General features: G+C 38.3%; 1 protein-coding gene across 1 annotated transcript in view; it reads left to right on the forward strand.

Moving 5' to 3' along the window:
• Positions 1–355: 355 nt before the first annotated feature.
• Positions 356–16,405, forward strand: part of LOC138019558 (twisted gastrulation protein homolog 1-like) — a 20,931-nt gene continuing 4,881 nt past the window's right edge. Inside the window, exons 1-2 of the mRNA XM_068866400.1 lie at positions 356–485; positions 14,266–14,713. Coding sequence (XP_068722501.1) covers positions 14,272–14,713 — 442 coding nt within the window. The 5' untranslated portion in view covers positions 356–485; positions 14,266–14,271. The remainder of the gene's footprint in view (positions 486–14,265; positions 14,714–16,405) is intronic.

Consider the following 16,405-nt stretch of genomic DNA (forward strand, 5'->3'; position numbering starts at 1 on the left):
TCAGTTTTTCTGGTAACAGCCTAAAGGTTAATACATGACAATCAGGGGCCGGGAAGCCTGGTTAGCGCTAACAGTTGGTTAAGAGGTATAAAAACCTTTTGGTTTTCATGATTTAACGCCGGTTAGCACTAACCTTGCTTCGAGCAACCCGGGTCAAGCCATTTAGCAATATTTACTGCTTGTAAACTTTAAAATAAGGACTTTGGTTGCAGTAAGCAAAATAAATAGATTGCAAAGTGGTATAAGAAGATTACACACCTCTGGAATGCGGCTTGTTATAAAGCATACTCTCAGAAAATCTCAGTTCTTCGGAGTGTCGGGGCATTGATTGCTGGTATATAGATCAAGGCGGTAACGCAATTCCCGAAGAGAGCAGTGCAAGCGATTCTCCCAGAGGTTTCTTTACAGATGGGGACAGTAAAGAATCAAACGAAAGAAACCTAGTTCAAGATTTCATATTCAAGTGTTATGCTCTATTTTTAGCGGTATGTGTGTGAATGGTTCTTTACATATTGATAATCCACTGAGTCTTAATGCACTTTTGCCGATTTTCACTTAGCAAGCTGTTATCCTGTTTTTGCCCGTTCTCTTCGATAAACATTCTTCGAATATTTTTAGGCGGCAACTGTATAGCTGGAACCGACATGCCAGACCTGTCTCAAGTAGTATCGCACTTATTATGTCGCGCCGAACTAAATACAAGAAGTGAGTTTGAACAATTCAATTCGCCATGTTGAATTAAGACTCTTTCCTGCCTCGCGTCAGTATCTCGACTTTGTTTCAAACGGCTTACTATCGTTGTGCCGAACTTAATTCATATTTTTTTAAAAAATGTATTTTGGATTATTTTGTAACATTATTACAAGATGGCACGACTGAATTAAGCATAAAGTTCGCCACTGTAGTAAAACGATATTTGTAGTACTTTGGCCATGCATCAGATCCTGTTAGCGGCATTTTGCTATATCGATAGACGAGGAACAAGTTCCTCCATTTTGCTAAATGAAATGCCTGGTTTAAAGCTAGCAATTTGCAGCCTAATATTGACTGCCTTTCGTAGGGTCTTTCAGATATGGTTCTTTAACCTCGAGCTCTTCAACATCTTTCCCGTCTTGAGTGTACCAAGTTTAATCAGCTGTAGCTGACTCTTTCGGACACGATCGAATATGGCTTTGTTTTCTTTCTTGGATGGATGGTACTTATACTAAGGGTTCAAAGATTAGATGCAGCGTACAAACTGCAATGAATACTTAAGACTTCAAAAAATGGTACTGGGTAGAATTGAATGCGTAATGAGTATGCGTGCTCGTGCGACGGTACGTGAAGTTCAGAAATGAATATGATCTTATTCGGGCAAGCTGACGGCATATAACTTGCAATGCATTTTGTTTTCCCCACAAAGTTTGCATAAACTATTGTGAGCAATTCCCAAGCGCATTTGAAAACAATAGTTTACGGAAAATTTGTCGGCGAAAACAACTTGCATGGAAGTAGCTAACAGCGCGTTGTGGCCCTGTTTCAAGATGGAACTAATCTTCACTCACGTGATCAACAGCCATGTTTTTCAACGAAAACAAATGAAAACGTTTGCATAATAATCCGGAGGATTTGGTCGGGGTTCCAACCTGGCCGCCGTTTCTTTGTTTAGGGGCTCCAACATGGCGGCAGTGACGTCACGTGAAAACTGAGACAAAGTTCTCTTTGACCGCTGAAGCTTCAATTGCCTTAACGGCATCGCTCACTCTTGCATGTTCTCATCTAAACCTGGAGTCCAGGTTTGAAAGTACAAGGAGAATGAGCAAACTTAAGCTTTGAGGTTGCCTTCCAGAACATAAGTGTTTTGTCAGTTTTTTTTTTGTATTTCGCCTGACTTTACTAAAGCGTATACCGTACGTGCCAAAACCTGCTCTTGCGAATTCACTTTGAGGACAACAGATTTTAGCCCGACGGGATTAAGAAATAAAGTATTCATAAATCTCAGAGAAGGTTTATTTACTTGGCTTCAATTTAACAATTTTTCCATACAAGGAACTAAGTTTAGGAAATTAACAACTAACTTACTGTTGAAGATGTTATTCTAGTTGACAGAAAATATAATTTACAATAAAAAGTTAACTGAGTACAAAGACGTCCTAGTTGAAAAAAATTCGAGTAAATATTTATCGTATAACAATACTCTGTTGGTTTGTTTTAGAGTCCAAAATGGCTCTTAAAGAGGCAAAGCAAAAGAATGAGTAAACATTTGGTGAGGCCCGGATCTGACCACTCTAGAATCACCTGGTAATCTGGTATGAACAGCACGCGATCGCACAAGCTCGCGTAAAACAACTTTTCTTTTAACATTTCCACCTTAACGCGTGACGATGGTCTTGATAAATGCTACAACAAAAACCGATCACCTCGTCTGCATTGTAAAAATAAAAATAAAAATCCATTTTCATTATCGAAGAAAGTGAGAAATGTCAGACAATTTTAAGTACGTCCTCGTCCTCCCAAACAGAGGAAATGCGGATTCCTTACCGCAGCAATAAGTCCCCGGAAAGAAGCTCTACCGATTAACCCGATATTCCAAATATTTTAGAGCATAAAATAAAAACTTCTACATGGCACGCGATTATCGCAAGGTGCCGAAATGATCAAAGAACTAATTTTCTAAATAATGCGATTTAATGTGTTTACAGCCTAGTTTAATTACAAGCCTCTTGCATGATCAGCTCAGGCAACAATTGAAGCAAATCCGTGGCTGGTATTATTTATAGTGTCAATCCATTATTAGGGCCATTCTCCCTCTCGTTTCAAATATCATTAATGAAAGCTCGACTCCACCTTTGGTCGCCATGAGGTAAGTGGAAAAATTTCACATCCAAAGGCACAATGATTTAAAAACTTGGAATATTCTCAAAAAAGACTCATGCATACCTTGAGCTGCTTGTCCTGATAAACGCACTGTGTTTCTTTTCTAACGGCTTACCCTCATTTACAGAGCAAAATCGAAAAACTGCTTGATGTAGTTTCCATTTCATACTTGACGTGGGCTTGCGTTTCTTTTAGGTGACAAAAAGGAACGAAGTAGCATTAGTTCTTTGAAACTTCTAGCTGAATTTGACACGACACTGAAGCGTTTACTACACCAAATTAAGTCATAAATTCACACTGATTCGGTTTCGGGAGAAAAGATGGGGAAAACTCTGCACATATTAAGAGAACTTACTTCATTAAATAACTCAGTAGAAGATGAGTGCGGAGGAGCCAAAGTAGCGTAGCTTTCGGAGTGGCTGCTGCTTATGTACAATTAAGTTAAGGAGAAAAAAATAACTATATACAAATATAATCATTTACATTAAACTAATACGTAGAATGACCATGGGGTTACAGAAACCAAACGGGGGTACATTACATTGTAGTAGAGCTATAACACAGTGAACCCTACCCAGATAGATTGTTCCAAGTTAAAGACGATGACTAATCTGAAGAGGGTGAGCGTTATTATATCATGATTGCTTCTTGAAGTCCTTAATAAATTTGTAGGACGTTACCCACAATTTTGAAGCCGTACATGCAAAAGTGATCACAATGCAATGAACACAACAGTGTTGGCCCTTGCTTTTGGTCGATGACGGAAATGATTGTAACTATGAACAGCAATACCAGAAGCCTTGTTGAATGAAATGATTTTGTGCGCAAATAAACATGTATTCAATTTTACGATCGATGTTGATGAATATTGGAGTATCAAGGAGTTTATAGTACACGCTTGGTGACTCTTCATTTCAAGCGAAGGAAGAGCCGAGTGATCGTTTGAGTTTTCGCATCACCCACTTGAGCAATTTTAATTCAAAGTTGGTTATAATAGGAGATACCTTATTCAAAATAATGTCAAAGTGGATATAAAACATGATGCGTTTAAGCTCAGGACTTGATAGCATGCCCAAATAACTAAAGTTCTTTTCCCTTTTGAAATACAAACGAGAGTAATATTGAACAATACAAAGCCTATGTCGTCGTCATAATCAGGCGCAAGAAACCCCTGGGTCAATAAATTACACTCTCCACATGTAGGAAGGGATAGAGACTTACTTCCACGTTTAACAACGAGAGCCTTCAAATGTGAAAAAAGCAGCATGCATATTTCTTTTGAGTGCCGTGTCGCACAACGTCTGAAGGCATTAGCTATCAATGAATGCATGAATGCCAGCGAAGAAGTAGGCCATGGCAATTAAAAATATGGCTATCAATTAGGTTTGTACGCTGCATAAAGCTTTGTTACTCTTATGAAGAAGCGCTACTAAAAAGCTATTGCCCAGTCTTGAAATTTTACAACGCTGTGTTCTTCTGCTAGATACTCAAGTTGGTCGTAGTACTTAACTTCCGATTTGATCGCTTAAAATACCTTAGTTTCCTGGGCTCACAATGCTGCACCAGCCTTGTGAAACTTAATTAAGCATGTTAAAAATCTCATTCATTTATTTCTCCTTTTTCCTTGTTATTTTCCTTTCTAGTGAACGTACCTTAAAGTATATTGATTTGTAGACCTTCGTTTTTTTGAAGGGCGAAAGGCTTAGCTTTTCTGAAACACGTTATGGATATACTTCTTCTAAAGAATATGCTGTCGCCTCGAGCTGGCTGATGTGCCAGCTGATGATGATCATGATAGTGACAAAATGACCGAAGGAATTCCTAATGTTCCAGATAAGTTTGAAAAACAGTACCAATAACTGAACTTATTTTTTGACCGTGATGGTTAGCATTTAAACACTTACTTTCTTCCATCTGAAACCGCATTTTCCCGCCACGCCATTCATTGAGCTCTTCCTTACCTGGCTCTAATTTGCAGAAAATCCATTTTTTGGAGCAATACCTTATGTACGCCAAATGTCGAAAGGCCAAAATGCAATGGATCATAGCTACGACTTGTCATAACATTAAAGAAAACGATAGATCGATATTAGAAATCTCGTCACTATACCATGATAATCATAACCACTGTTAATTTTAGTGATGTAAAGCGAAGCAATACACTAGTTGATTTTTTAACAGAAAGTCCCTTCTGTCTGCAAATATAATCCCTCACAGGAGATGCTAAATCATGACAGATTCCTCAGATTTCAAGCGGGATCTCATCATGATGATAATCATTTGCTCGTAAAGTCCATGTAGTAAGAGCTAACATGAACCTGAGAAAACTAAATGTTACTCTCTGGGATAAAGGAGGTGAAGTGTACCGGTGGTAATTTTGCATAAGGATGCTCCGTATTCAAATCTCACTTTGGCCACCAACTGATTTGTCTCAGTTTAGACAGTGCTCCCGAATAGAACTCCACCAGGCCTGGGATATGACCAAAGGGATCCTATAAGGGGGAACTGCTATATCCCATACTTTGCTTAGGAGTCAACCGTTTCCCAAGTAGATTTATTTGCAGAACGCGGCCTCCCTTGGGAGGTTCTGCGAGAAGCTAATCAAAAAGGAGCTGTCTCATATTTTCCGAAGGAAAATATGATAGTTTTGGAGGGAAAAACCTGTTCCTAAAAAAATTTTACTCGGGAAACGGTTGACTTAAGGAATTAATGAACATAGAGGGTCCCCTTGATGAGTTCCTGATATGGCCAGTTGGGTGCCTGCATTAAGTCAAGGTTTCTATATAATACTGTTCTCACTGTCGTTATCTAAATAGTTACTTTCATGAACCCTTATGCTTCATACTTTGTGCTTTGAATACTTTTAGCCTTTCCTTGTTAACTTTCAACTCGTGTTTGATTTCAAGAATGATTGGTGAGATGCAGTCTAGATGTAGCCCTAATACCTCACGTGAAATCAAGTAGAAGTCAAGTGAATTTAATTAGAACTTCCGAAAGAAGACTCCTCAAGTTTAAATTTCAGTAAAGTCACTTCCTGATCATTCACCACAAATAACTTTTCTTTGCAGGATTTTTCTTAAAATAGTGAAAAAATTAGATCAATTAACTGCATTTCCATCGAAAGTTACTCAAGAGACATCATGCAGTAGTGCTTCCGCTGCCTATTCATGAAACACGAACTTTTCGATGGTTAGCAGATTTCCACAATAGGATGAGTGTTCGTCGTTCCTTCCACATGCTCTGGGTTCGTCTGTAGGACTCGTCAGCATGCAACATTAGTTAATTCTTGTTTTTCGGACTTACTCTATTAAGAGGCTTTTCTCCAGGTGCCTCAGATTTCTTGTAATTTAAGTTGATTTGGTGGAACCAATAAAGTTTAATTCGATAAATCGTTGCTGTCAACAAAAATAGCGCTTCAAACCAGCATACCGTAATTTTACCCCGTATGTGATAAAACAAAAAGCACACACCTCTAATTTCTTCATATTCATTTCGTTAATGTCGAACTTAATTTGCTGACTGCTCTTTCAAGTGCAATCTTGGTGAAAAAGATACCAAAAATTTGGTAATCTACTCAGTCACAGACATAAAGAGGCAATTTACACTGCCACCAATATTAGATTGGAGAACAAGTAAGACAAGGAATATGAGTTTAATCAATGTCTGAACACTCACAACTGATAAGGCATTAATTAACTGATTTGAGGAAGTCTCTCAGTAAGACACACTTGAGGCAAACAGAACTGTCATCATGAGGTAAATCTCCCTTTCAACTGAAGCAGCAAGAGGTTTTAGCAGGAGCTTGATGAGCTGGTATATTTGCGCTCTAACATAAAATGAGTGAAATGTTTACCCCTGCAGTATTTGTATCTTATCTTGTTTTGGCTTTTAATGAAAGAAAACCAATGGTAACCGTATTTCCGGTAACAATATTCAATATTCAACATTCAATGCGAAGTGATGTACATACCATGTCTTATATTAACAACAAATATCCCTCAAGAATGAAGAGACTGTGATCTGACTGAAGTGAAGAGCAAGATCAAGGAGAAGTCCAGCAACATTGAAGTCGAGGTTCACTGAGTACAAAGCAAACTGATAAGACTGTTTGGAAAGGTTACGTTTATACAAACGTAACAAAATCAAAAAAACAAAATCTAGCACTTCACATTACACTCTATTCAGTTAACTCTGATACGAGTGTTTGGTTGGAGAAGTGGATGAATATGACGCAGTGCAGGTGAGAGCGGAAACACAAGTGGAGACCTGATTGAACATCATCAAGAACATCTGCAATGAGTAACGACAATGCAGCACCGCAACCAAGGATGGAAGCGATGGAAGGCACACGAGTAGTTGCTGGCACAACGGACCCGAGGAGCTAAATCAGTTCGAAAGTTCATTTGTGGGTTTTTAGTCTCAAATTATAATTTCTGGTTGGATCAGTTAGATTTTGACCACTTACACATCATGTTCTACACTGATTCACTTCGAGTTTCTTTCGATTTTATTACAGCATGCAGCTCTAACTCCCAGTCGAGAGGTTTTTAATCCTCCATCGATCACATTTACAGTGGGTAAGGCCTCACTTGATTTGTGTCTGATACATACCTAGTCGAGATCCCGGTCGAGATCCCGAACGTTAGGTTGCATTTTACAGCACGAATCAAACACATTTTACTCAAAATTCGATAAACAAAACAACATAAACATTACGCACGCAGAATGGCTAGGCCGCTAGGTAACTCCAGTTAAAGCGGTCTCTCATGGAAATTACTGTATGCAGCTTTCCTTTCCTTATTTGAAAATTGATGTGCAACATTTAATACGACGGAAATAGGACTTCGAAAAAGACCTGAGCCCTTTAAGTTTTTTGTTCATTTCTCTATATTCAGAGAATCTCGGCCGTAGGAAATAAAAGTTTTAAATTGGCAGCACTTTCGTCTACAATTTCAACAAATGCAAATCTATCTTCCAGGGCATTTGCACGCCTAACTGTTGGCGGAGAAAGCCCTAGGAACGACATAATTGTGGACACAGGGGTGGTCCATTGACCGGGTCTATATATAGGGCTGGTCCATGTTTTTTATACTTGTACTGTTAAGCCTGCAAGAAGTGAGTTAGCCACAGCGCACCCAAGATAAGGAGTGTCGAAAGGAAAAAGAAAAAAAATTGTTTTGAAACACTTCGGTTCTTTGAAACTTTTTAATTGCAGCCAGGAATTCTTGTGGTTAAAATCAGTTTTTGTTGGCTTTGAAACTGTTAATTTCCCACATATCTAATGTAAACATTGAAAAGAGGAAAACTGAATTATTGAAAACTATCGGTAGTTTCGAAGCTGAGTTCGGGGTTTTAATATACGAAAGCGAGGTAAATCAAAGCGAATCGATGGGAAGAGACTTTCTCTCGAATGTTGAAATCGAACCCCTTGAATTTTTCCTCTTTTCTCAACGATTTCACCATTTGTCTATCAGCGATATACCGTTTCCATAACAACACAATAAAAATAACTGCGTGAAAAATTATTTTCACCTTTAATCTCGAGGTCAAGTATGATAATCATCTGCTAAGTCCAGCTTCAATTGATTTGTTCTGAATGTACTGAACAGGAAAAGGAAAAAGCTGTTACGAACCACTTAATTAGGGACACGGTGTAAGGACAATAGGCCATCATCCAAGAGTGACCTTCACTCAAATTGGCCCAGTCCCCATCAGCGTTAGAAAAAAGTCTATTTTTAAACCAAGTTTTGCAGGAAAATAACCAATAGATCAAATCAGCTAACTGAGGTTGATTAGCAATATAGTTATTTTCACAGAGTTGTGACATCAGAGCTAGGGTTAAGTTTCCAAAATCCTGAATTCAAGATTTTGGAATCCTTAATTCAGAAATACAGAAATACAAAAAGTATCCTAAACATGCATAAAAGCTAACCATAGGCTTAATTAGGCCTAAAAAAAAGCTTTTAGGCCTAAGGTCAGGTTTTATGAATGTTGACTTCCAAAATTTTGGAAACTTAATCCCTAACTCTACGACATAACTTATGAAAATAACTCTAAGAAAGCTATTCCCCGGCTAACTCAGTGTTGGGCTGCTCTCCGAAATAATTAATGTCCATAAAACAAAAGAACAAAGCGAAGATAACAATACCTAATTAGCAAGGCCTAATCGAAATAACAATGATTCTTTTGTCATCCGCCATTTTAGTCCGGTATGTGAAAGTCTACCCCAATGTTGTTCCCCATAGAAACCCTTTGGGAATAAAACGTTTTGTTCCAGGTATTTCCATATCAGTGAATGCTACAATAATGCAAATACAATACACAAATAATCTTAAGCCCGAAAGATTTGAATTGGGTATAACATTGAGTTAGCCGATTTGCTCTATTGCTTATTTTCCCGCCATACTTAGTTTACCAATATTTCGTCAGGTCAAAATTGGAATATTTTCATTCATTTGAAAACTTCTCTTAATAGTGACAAACAAGTACTTATCAAGGAGGTTCTTTACAAATGCCTCTCCGTGAGAACAATCAAATCAGATTATTCTGCCGACAATACCTCACACGACCCGCCTTTGAGGGGGTAACAGTGTTGACACGCCACAATTTGTTTTTTTAACCCTTCGTCGACTCGTCGTCTGAAAGAGCTAAGGGACAAAGCAAAGCAATCTCTTACTCGTTACTTCTCAGCATCGCCCTCGGTGTAAGTCCGGCGCATAATATCAGATTTGTTCTCGGTAATGGAATGAATCGAAACAAAATTTTATGACATAGTTGAAGAAAACGTGTATTTTTCACACGAAAAATATTCCCTCCAGTCAACGATATTTGTAAGACTAGTAGAATCGTATTCACGCGTCTGTCACCATCAGATTTGCCTTCACCAAAATTATCTAATACTCTAAAGAGATTAAAATATGCGATCGTTGTGAACTTGACATTGAAACTTTACTCTTGGATCTTTTAGAAAATTCACTCAAAAATATTTTTGACTTTCATCCACAATCTAGTTCTTTTCAAATGCTCGAGGTTCATAGTTACCTCTATTCAAGCCTCAAAGTGTTCCCGCTTTCTCAAGATATGCGAAAGTCATATGGTGATAGGACACAATCTTAAGATAATCATCTAAACATCATTCTTTTTAAACTTGTATGTTATTGGAGCTAAAAAAGTACAATCTCACGAGCAGGAGCTGTTAATTGACAAGTGTTTTTCCCAAGGAGAGATAACCGGATTGAGAGGACTTTCGTACTCTTAAAAAAGCATAACATTTTTGGAATCAGAAGCACGTATATTTTTTGAATTTTTTTCCCTCAAAAAGAAATAAATGTAATTTAACTAAATTAAAGAAGGGGGAAAATGATTACAAGTAAAGTTATTGAAACTATCGTTCTTTACCATTGCAACTTTGAAACAAAGGCGATTTGCTCAATAATGCTTATTTTCTTAGTTTAAACTTGTTTTTCTCTCAATTTGTCTTTCTTCATTTTAAAGAAAAAGTTCAATATTACTTTTACAAGCTTTTTTTAAGAGTAGAAACAGCTATTGACATTCATTTTTGAGAAAATTAAAGTAATTTAGGAAGCCTAATCGGTTTTCCGAGAAGCGACTCTCTGCCACGCCCTAGATTATGGGGGACCGTTGTCAATGAATGATTGGTGACAGGGCAAATTCCATGAGTGTTTTGCGAGAGAAAATAGCTCAGGAAAGTGTAGCAGCAGTTTTGTCCAGGAGTGTACCTGCAATATCGCTTTTCAACAGGTTTTAAGCGGAAGACACTGATACAATTACTTCTCAGATCTTTTCGTTTTTTATGCTATAGTTTTTGTTAATGTTGGCCCCACTTAATTGATTCCAGACGTATTCAAGCCCGGGATTCAAGATTGATGAAATCACGAATCGTTCCAGTCGGGTAAAATGACCCAAACAAATAAAAACATCTCTAAAAATTATTCAGTGAAGCCTTCACGAAAGAGACAAAATGATACCCTCTTTATGTTTTTCTTAAATACCTCGGGCAAACCGATTTTCCAAAAAGAAACCAATATGTGTTACAATTATTCGTCACTGTGAATAGCCCTCCAAAGCTTTAACCGAAACACCCTTTAAGAAATGGTATTGCAGGCTCTACACATGTTTTCTGAAGCAATGAGTCCTATTGCACTTCTTTCATTAGATCATCTAATGGAACGGAAGTCTAATAAGGTTCCGTGTAGAACTCAGTCAGCTTGTCCTGGAGTGCAACGGGACCATAACACCTAGGAAACGGGTACTGGACACGAACGGGATTCAGCAATAAGACTAAATGTGACACATCAATAAAAGACATAAAACCAACTGAAAGTCTGCTCTCACGCTCGACAGAAAATATCATGGCAACATAAACGCCAAAATGTAAATATACTTTTCGTTTATTTTGTGAAAGTGTACTTTAATAACTATCAAGCTACTTCACTGGCACTCCAGCGCAAAAGACATCATTCAAACGAAACAGACCACGAGGCAACCAAAATATGGTTATTTACAAAACGATGCAGAGTTGAATTCACGACCTCAGCGGAAAGTGAACAATTTCAGACTGTGACTCCGATGGAGCGCAGGATTTAAATCCAGTGTAACCGCATGCAAATTCAAAGCTCTAATCACTCTACTACGCCTCTCCACCTGACACGGCAGAACTTTTATACGCCTTTTTTTCGGCGTTTTCTTTTTCTAATTATTGAGGAGCATTGTTCACTTATCTTTCACAGTCCTATTCTTCCAATCCGGCTCTCCACTTTTCGTATTTCTTCCTTCGGCCAACTTTCAGCCGGCATTTGAGAATAAATTGGCCTTTGTCTGTCGTACACATAGGTTCTCCTTTTCGGCCCCGCGAATGATGAGTTCTCCATAAATATATTCACAATAAAGCGTCATGGATTTGAGCCGACACGGGAGAATTTCGTGGGTTTCATAGGTGTCCCCTACGACACGGTGGGAGAGTCCAGTTTTTTTTTTTTGCTTCATTTGGCAAAATGGCCAGAATTTCATGATTAGCAAGCAGAGAAAGAGAGCAAAGCCCAGTGGTCCCTGCTACCATCGGGAAACAAAATGTGGCACGAACTGTGTGAAGTTTTAAGTCTCAGACATAAAGAATCAAAATTAGTCTTATTTTTTCCCATAACAGGTGGCAACGTACAGGTGAGTATTAAGAATTAGCAAAATTGCGAGACCTCCCGAATACATCAGCATTCATTGTGATTCGCTCTCAGTTTGGGCCGAATAGTTACCCTAAGCTCTCAAGAAGCAATTTCATCAAAAAGATTTAATCGTGTTTTCACCTACGAGGAGGACTCAGCGTTGCCCATTGGATAAAGCAATTTGCGTGCGGATGTCCAGGGTTTAATTTTCTGCTATGATCATAATTTGTGCAATGTAGATCGCCAAGTGTTTCCCTCTTTGCAGCTGGGTGTCTTAAGTCCGTTGTGTTTATTCGCACTTTTACGTTTGATAAATGTCCCCACACTTTATTAAGCCTTAAGAAATCACCGTGTATAATTAAGCACCCCCTATTTTTCTTTTTTTCGTGATTGCCATTCGCTGACTATTTGAACACGTCACGTTCTGTTCACACGCTTTTCAAGTAACGAGTAATCGGTTTTTCCAGCCACGCGTTCTTCACGTGCTGCGAAGTTCACGTACATCGAACTTTTACCGTCTCGTAACTAAAATGACGGACCTTAAACAAACTGTCCTTGCAAACGGCGCAATCACTTGCTGTGTAATTACGTCCGGACGTTTTTCTATGTAACTGTTATTTGTTTTTGGAAAGAGTTTAATAGTTAAACAATTGTTTCACGGAAAGTATTGGCCGTAAGAAAAATTGACCCGGCTACTGATATGCGATTGTCTAGGGTTTAGCGTAGAAATACTTGTAGCTAGACATTATATTCGCATACTGAGAGTCACTTGTAGACTGCACGTCTGACAACGAATTCCGAAATGATGAGTGACCATTCTGAAGAGGATTGGGTAACAACACATTTGGTATTTGGCAATAAGAAAATCATCATCTGTTAGTGTTGTTCATGATAACCATTTCACTTTTATGTTCTTGACGTTCTCAGAGATAAGTGGATTATTTACAAGAACGCGTCCGATAATCAGCGTGAATTGGAAGTACTTCCACGAAAACGCTCAAATTGAAATTTAAAAAAATGCGATTCGTGTCAATACAATATAACTGTAGCTATTTTGAAAATGTAACTGTGAACCGGGTTAAAAGAACTTAATATGCAAATATAATAGACGTTTGCGGAATATATGACACACTCAGAGAAGCAAACCACAAGTGTGCTCAGTCTTTAAACTGGATCCGCCACAGCTTGAAAAAGCAACAATTTGACCGCCGAGAACTTTAACCTAAACTGCCCGCGTAACATTATTCACAGATAAAGCTATAGAACTTCAAAATCAACAGGAATTGTTGATTAGATATCGTTAAAAAAATATAAAAAAAAGTAATGAAGTGCTATCTCTTGAATTTTAAGATGATAATAGTAAACGTCCTCGGTCGTTATAGCTGTTGCTTATCTAAACGAATCCTTTCATTCGAAGCATCTTTCTCATGTAGAAAGAAACTTTCAAAATTGATCTTCTCCTTGTGCACACTATTACAGAGTTAAAAGTTTGCCGGTATCAACTGCTTTCTACGGTTGAACTCCTCTTGACCGCGAATAAAAAAACATCATATAGCTTCCAGTTGGTTTCGTTATTTTTTATCATCGTCCTGATAATCACCATCGCATCACTTCATTGGCATACTGGCAAAATTATACTTTAAGTTAGATGTCTCACTGTTGACTGCAGAGAATTTTCAAGCTCATTAGCAGTCTTTTCTTGCGATCAACTTTAAAGACAACTAACCTCAATACCGACAGTACTCTGAGGGGGGGGCGCAAAACAAAGTTTGCGGGTTAATCTGCACTCACACTTCACAGTCCGGGAATATTGGCTTACACAAATGGGGCGGTCCAACACGGAACACACCTATTGCAAACATACCCTAACCGATTAGTAGGGGTTGGATCAGGGAGAGGTAATCAAAGCATAGTTATTCTTTAGTAACAGCAATTGGTGCATTGTTAATCAGTTTATCGGCTTTTACTCCTTCAAAACGACACTGAACCAGAGAGACTCCACACGAGGAGTCGAGGAAATTTCGTAAGTACGCTACCGTATCGAAGCCGTCTCTAAATAACTGAAAAGCTGACAAACTAACATATTCTATTTAAATTACTCTGATCAACTCAGCCGGTGTCAAAGTTTCCTCAAAACCATCACTTGGAGCTCTTTACGTTTTCTCGGTGGTGGCTGAGCTGCTGTCGAAACTAATAGTAGAACTAACAGATACCATGTAATTTCTTCCAGAGCACGATGACCCTATCTGTGAAAGAAGTTCTTTTCGTAGCGATAATCTTATCAAACGTCTCTGACGGAGAACCAGGTCGCCGCAATCACAGATACAAAGCATTTAGGAACTGTAGAGGCAGAGTTTGTGCGGCACGAGTGTCGTTCTGTATTATCATGAAAGATTGTGGTTGCGGAGCGAGCATTCAAGAAGGAGAAGTATGCAGCTGCTGCGAAGACTGTTACAGATGCCTTGGAGCGCGTCTTTGGAGAAAATGCTGCGATTGTGTAGGCCTTTGTAATCGAGTTTCTCTTAACGACACGGAAAATAGCGTTGGAATACCAAGCAAGTTCGGTGACATGCCCAGCCATTCTTTGCCAACACTATTTGAGGCCATGAGTACTGGTCATACAAATTTGCCAGTGATGTTCATGAGCAGACAACGCAAAGGGGGTCATGAAAATCAGGGTACGTTATTACCGTTAGAATACTTGTTTTTTTACCTCATTTGTTTGATTGCAATTATGCATTTCATAGTTCAACAAACTGATCGATAAACGTTCTCCTAACATTGAGTTTTCGAGTCTGTAATGTGATTCACTTTGTCTAAGAAAACCACTACAAATTTACTCAAACTTGCTTTAATGATACATGTATAAATCCTACATTCGAAAAGCATGTCTGAGGCACTTTTTTTTGTTAAAAATTGTATCATGGGTTCAAATGTCAAAGTACAATTCAATTTCTTCGGCTTCTGAAAGCCACGTGGGTAAACTGAAACGGTGGTTCGTATTTCTAAGAATTTGAAAATCTGATTGAATGCATTGGTGAATCTCAATCCGTTTAGTCTTTTTTTCACTCGTCAAAACCTATAGTTAACAACTTGGCAGTGCTTCAAGCTGAGATGGTCATTCACAATTATCATTCAAAAACCGAAGGTATGGAATAAACGTTCTCAGGAGAAGAACGGAAGACACAAATATTTGATTAGTCTGAAGAGTTAATTTCTAAAATTGTGCTTCGATGGAGGAGGCGTCAAGTACGTGTTTCCATTTATCCCCTGAGCTTAAAGAACTTAATGACCTGAACTTTGATCGAGTACTAAAGAGATTACCTTTCCGCTGAGTTATAAAAATGCACTAACTCGCAAAATAAACTAGATACATTGTATTAGGAAAACAAGGGTGTACATCAGGAATAAAGATTCAGCTATATTCAGCTACTTCGCCAGACACGATGCTAAAGAGATTGTGAATATTCGTATTAACGTTCTCCAAATATGTACTCAGAAGCGATTTTATTTTCCATCTTACCAGTTAGTGAAAGCCAGGGCTCTGCGTTGAAATGATAATATCTTGTTAACGAGGCCGGCATTTCTGAATTTGCGTGATCAAATCTCCCTCTCTTCTTTTAGTTCCCCGATCTTGAAATCAATTACATATGCCACTGGCATTGAGTTTTTATTTAGAAAAACCATAGTACTAACTATGGAAAAACAGTAACCCTCCAAAAATAGCCTAAGTATTATATGATCCCAGTGAATAAGCTTATTCATGCGGTAATTTTTGTGCAAAATGATTTGAAATTGAGCATAAACTTTTATTCGAATTTCATGCTAATCAGAAAAGTACTAACAAACTCATTCAATTTACCCGTAACAGTTGCTTTTCACAGCCTAGGGCATAAAAGCTTTAAGCATGCAACATTTTAGTTAATTGGGTTCACTGATGATCAACAATATTTCAGTTCTTCATTAACATCGACAGACTAGTTTTAGGTTTAGTTCGTTATTGTGTTTGTTACTGTGCTTTGCATCTCCTCAGTCATCGATCCCAGCAAAGCATTTCCTCTAACGGATGTATTTTGAGTGGGAGAAAGCTGCACTCAGCCCTGGGGTTGGAATAGCTGCGATTCCAAGTTTATCACGAGAAAACAAATTATTGTTACTTGACAGTTAACACAATGGTCGACTGGCTTAATAAATGATCCATTAGACTGCCGCAATTAACACAGATTGCAAGCAAGACAAAGTAAATGTTTTTCGTTTGATACAGAGATCTGTTTTTAAAACGTAGAGAAAACTCAGGTTCTCATTTGCCAACTCATTTTTGCGTTGACCAAGCAAGAAAAATTACTATCAAAAATAGCGTGACATCAGGC

This window comes from Montipora capricornis, chromosome 10 (genome assembly GCF_036669925.1).
Source record: "Montipora capricornis isolate CH-2021 chromosome 10, ASM3666992v2, whole genome shotgun sequence".
NCBI lineage: Eukaryota > Metazoa > Cnidaria > Anthozoa > Scleractinia > Acroporidae > Montipora > Montipora capricornis.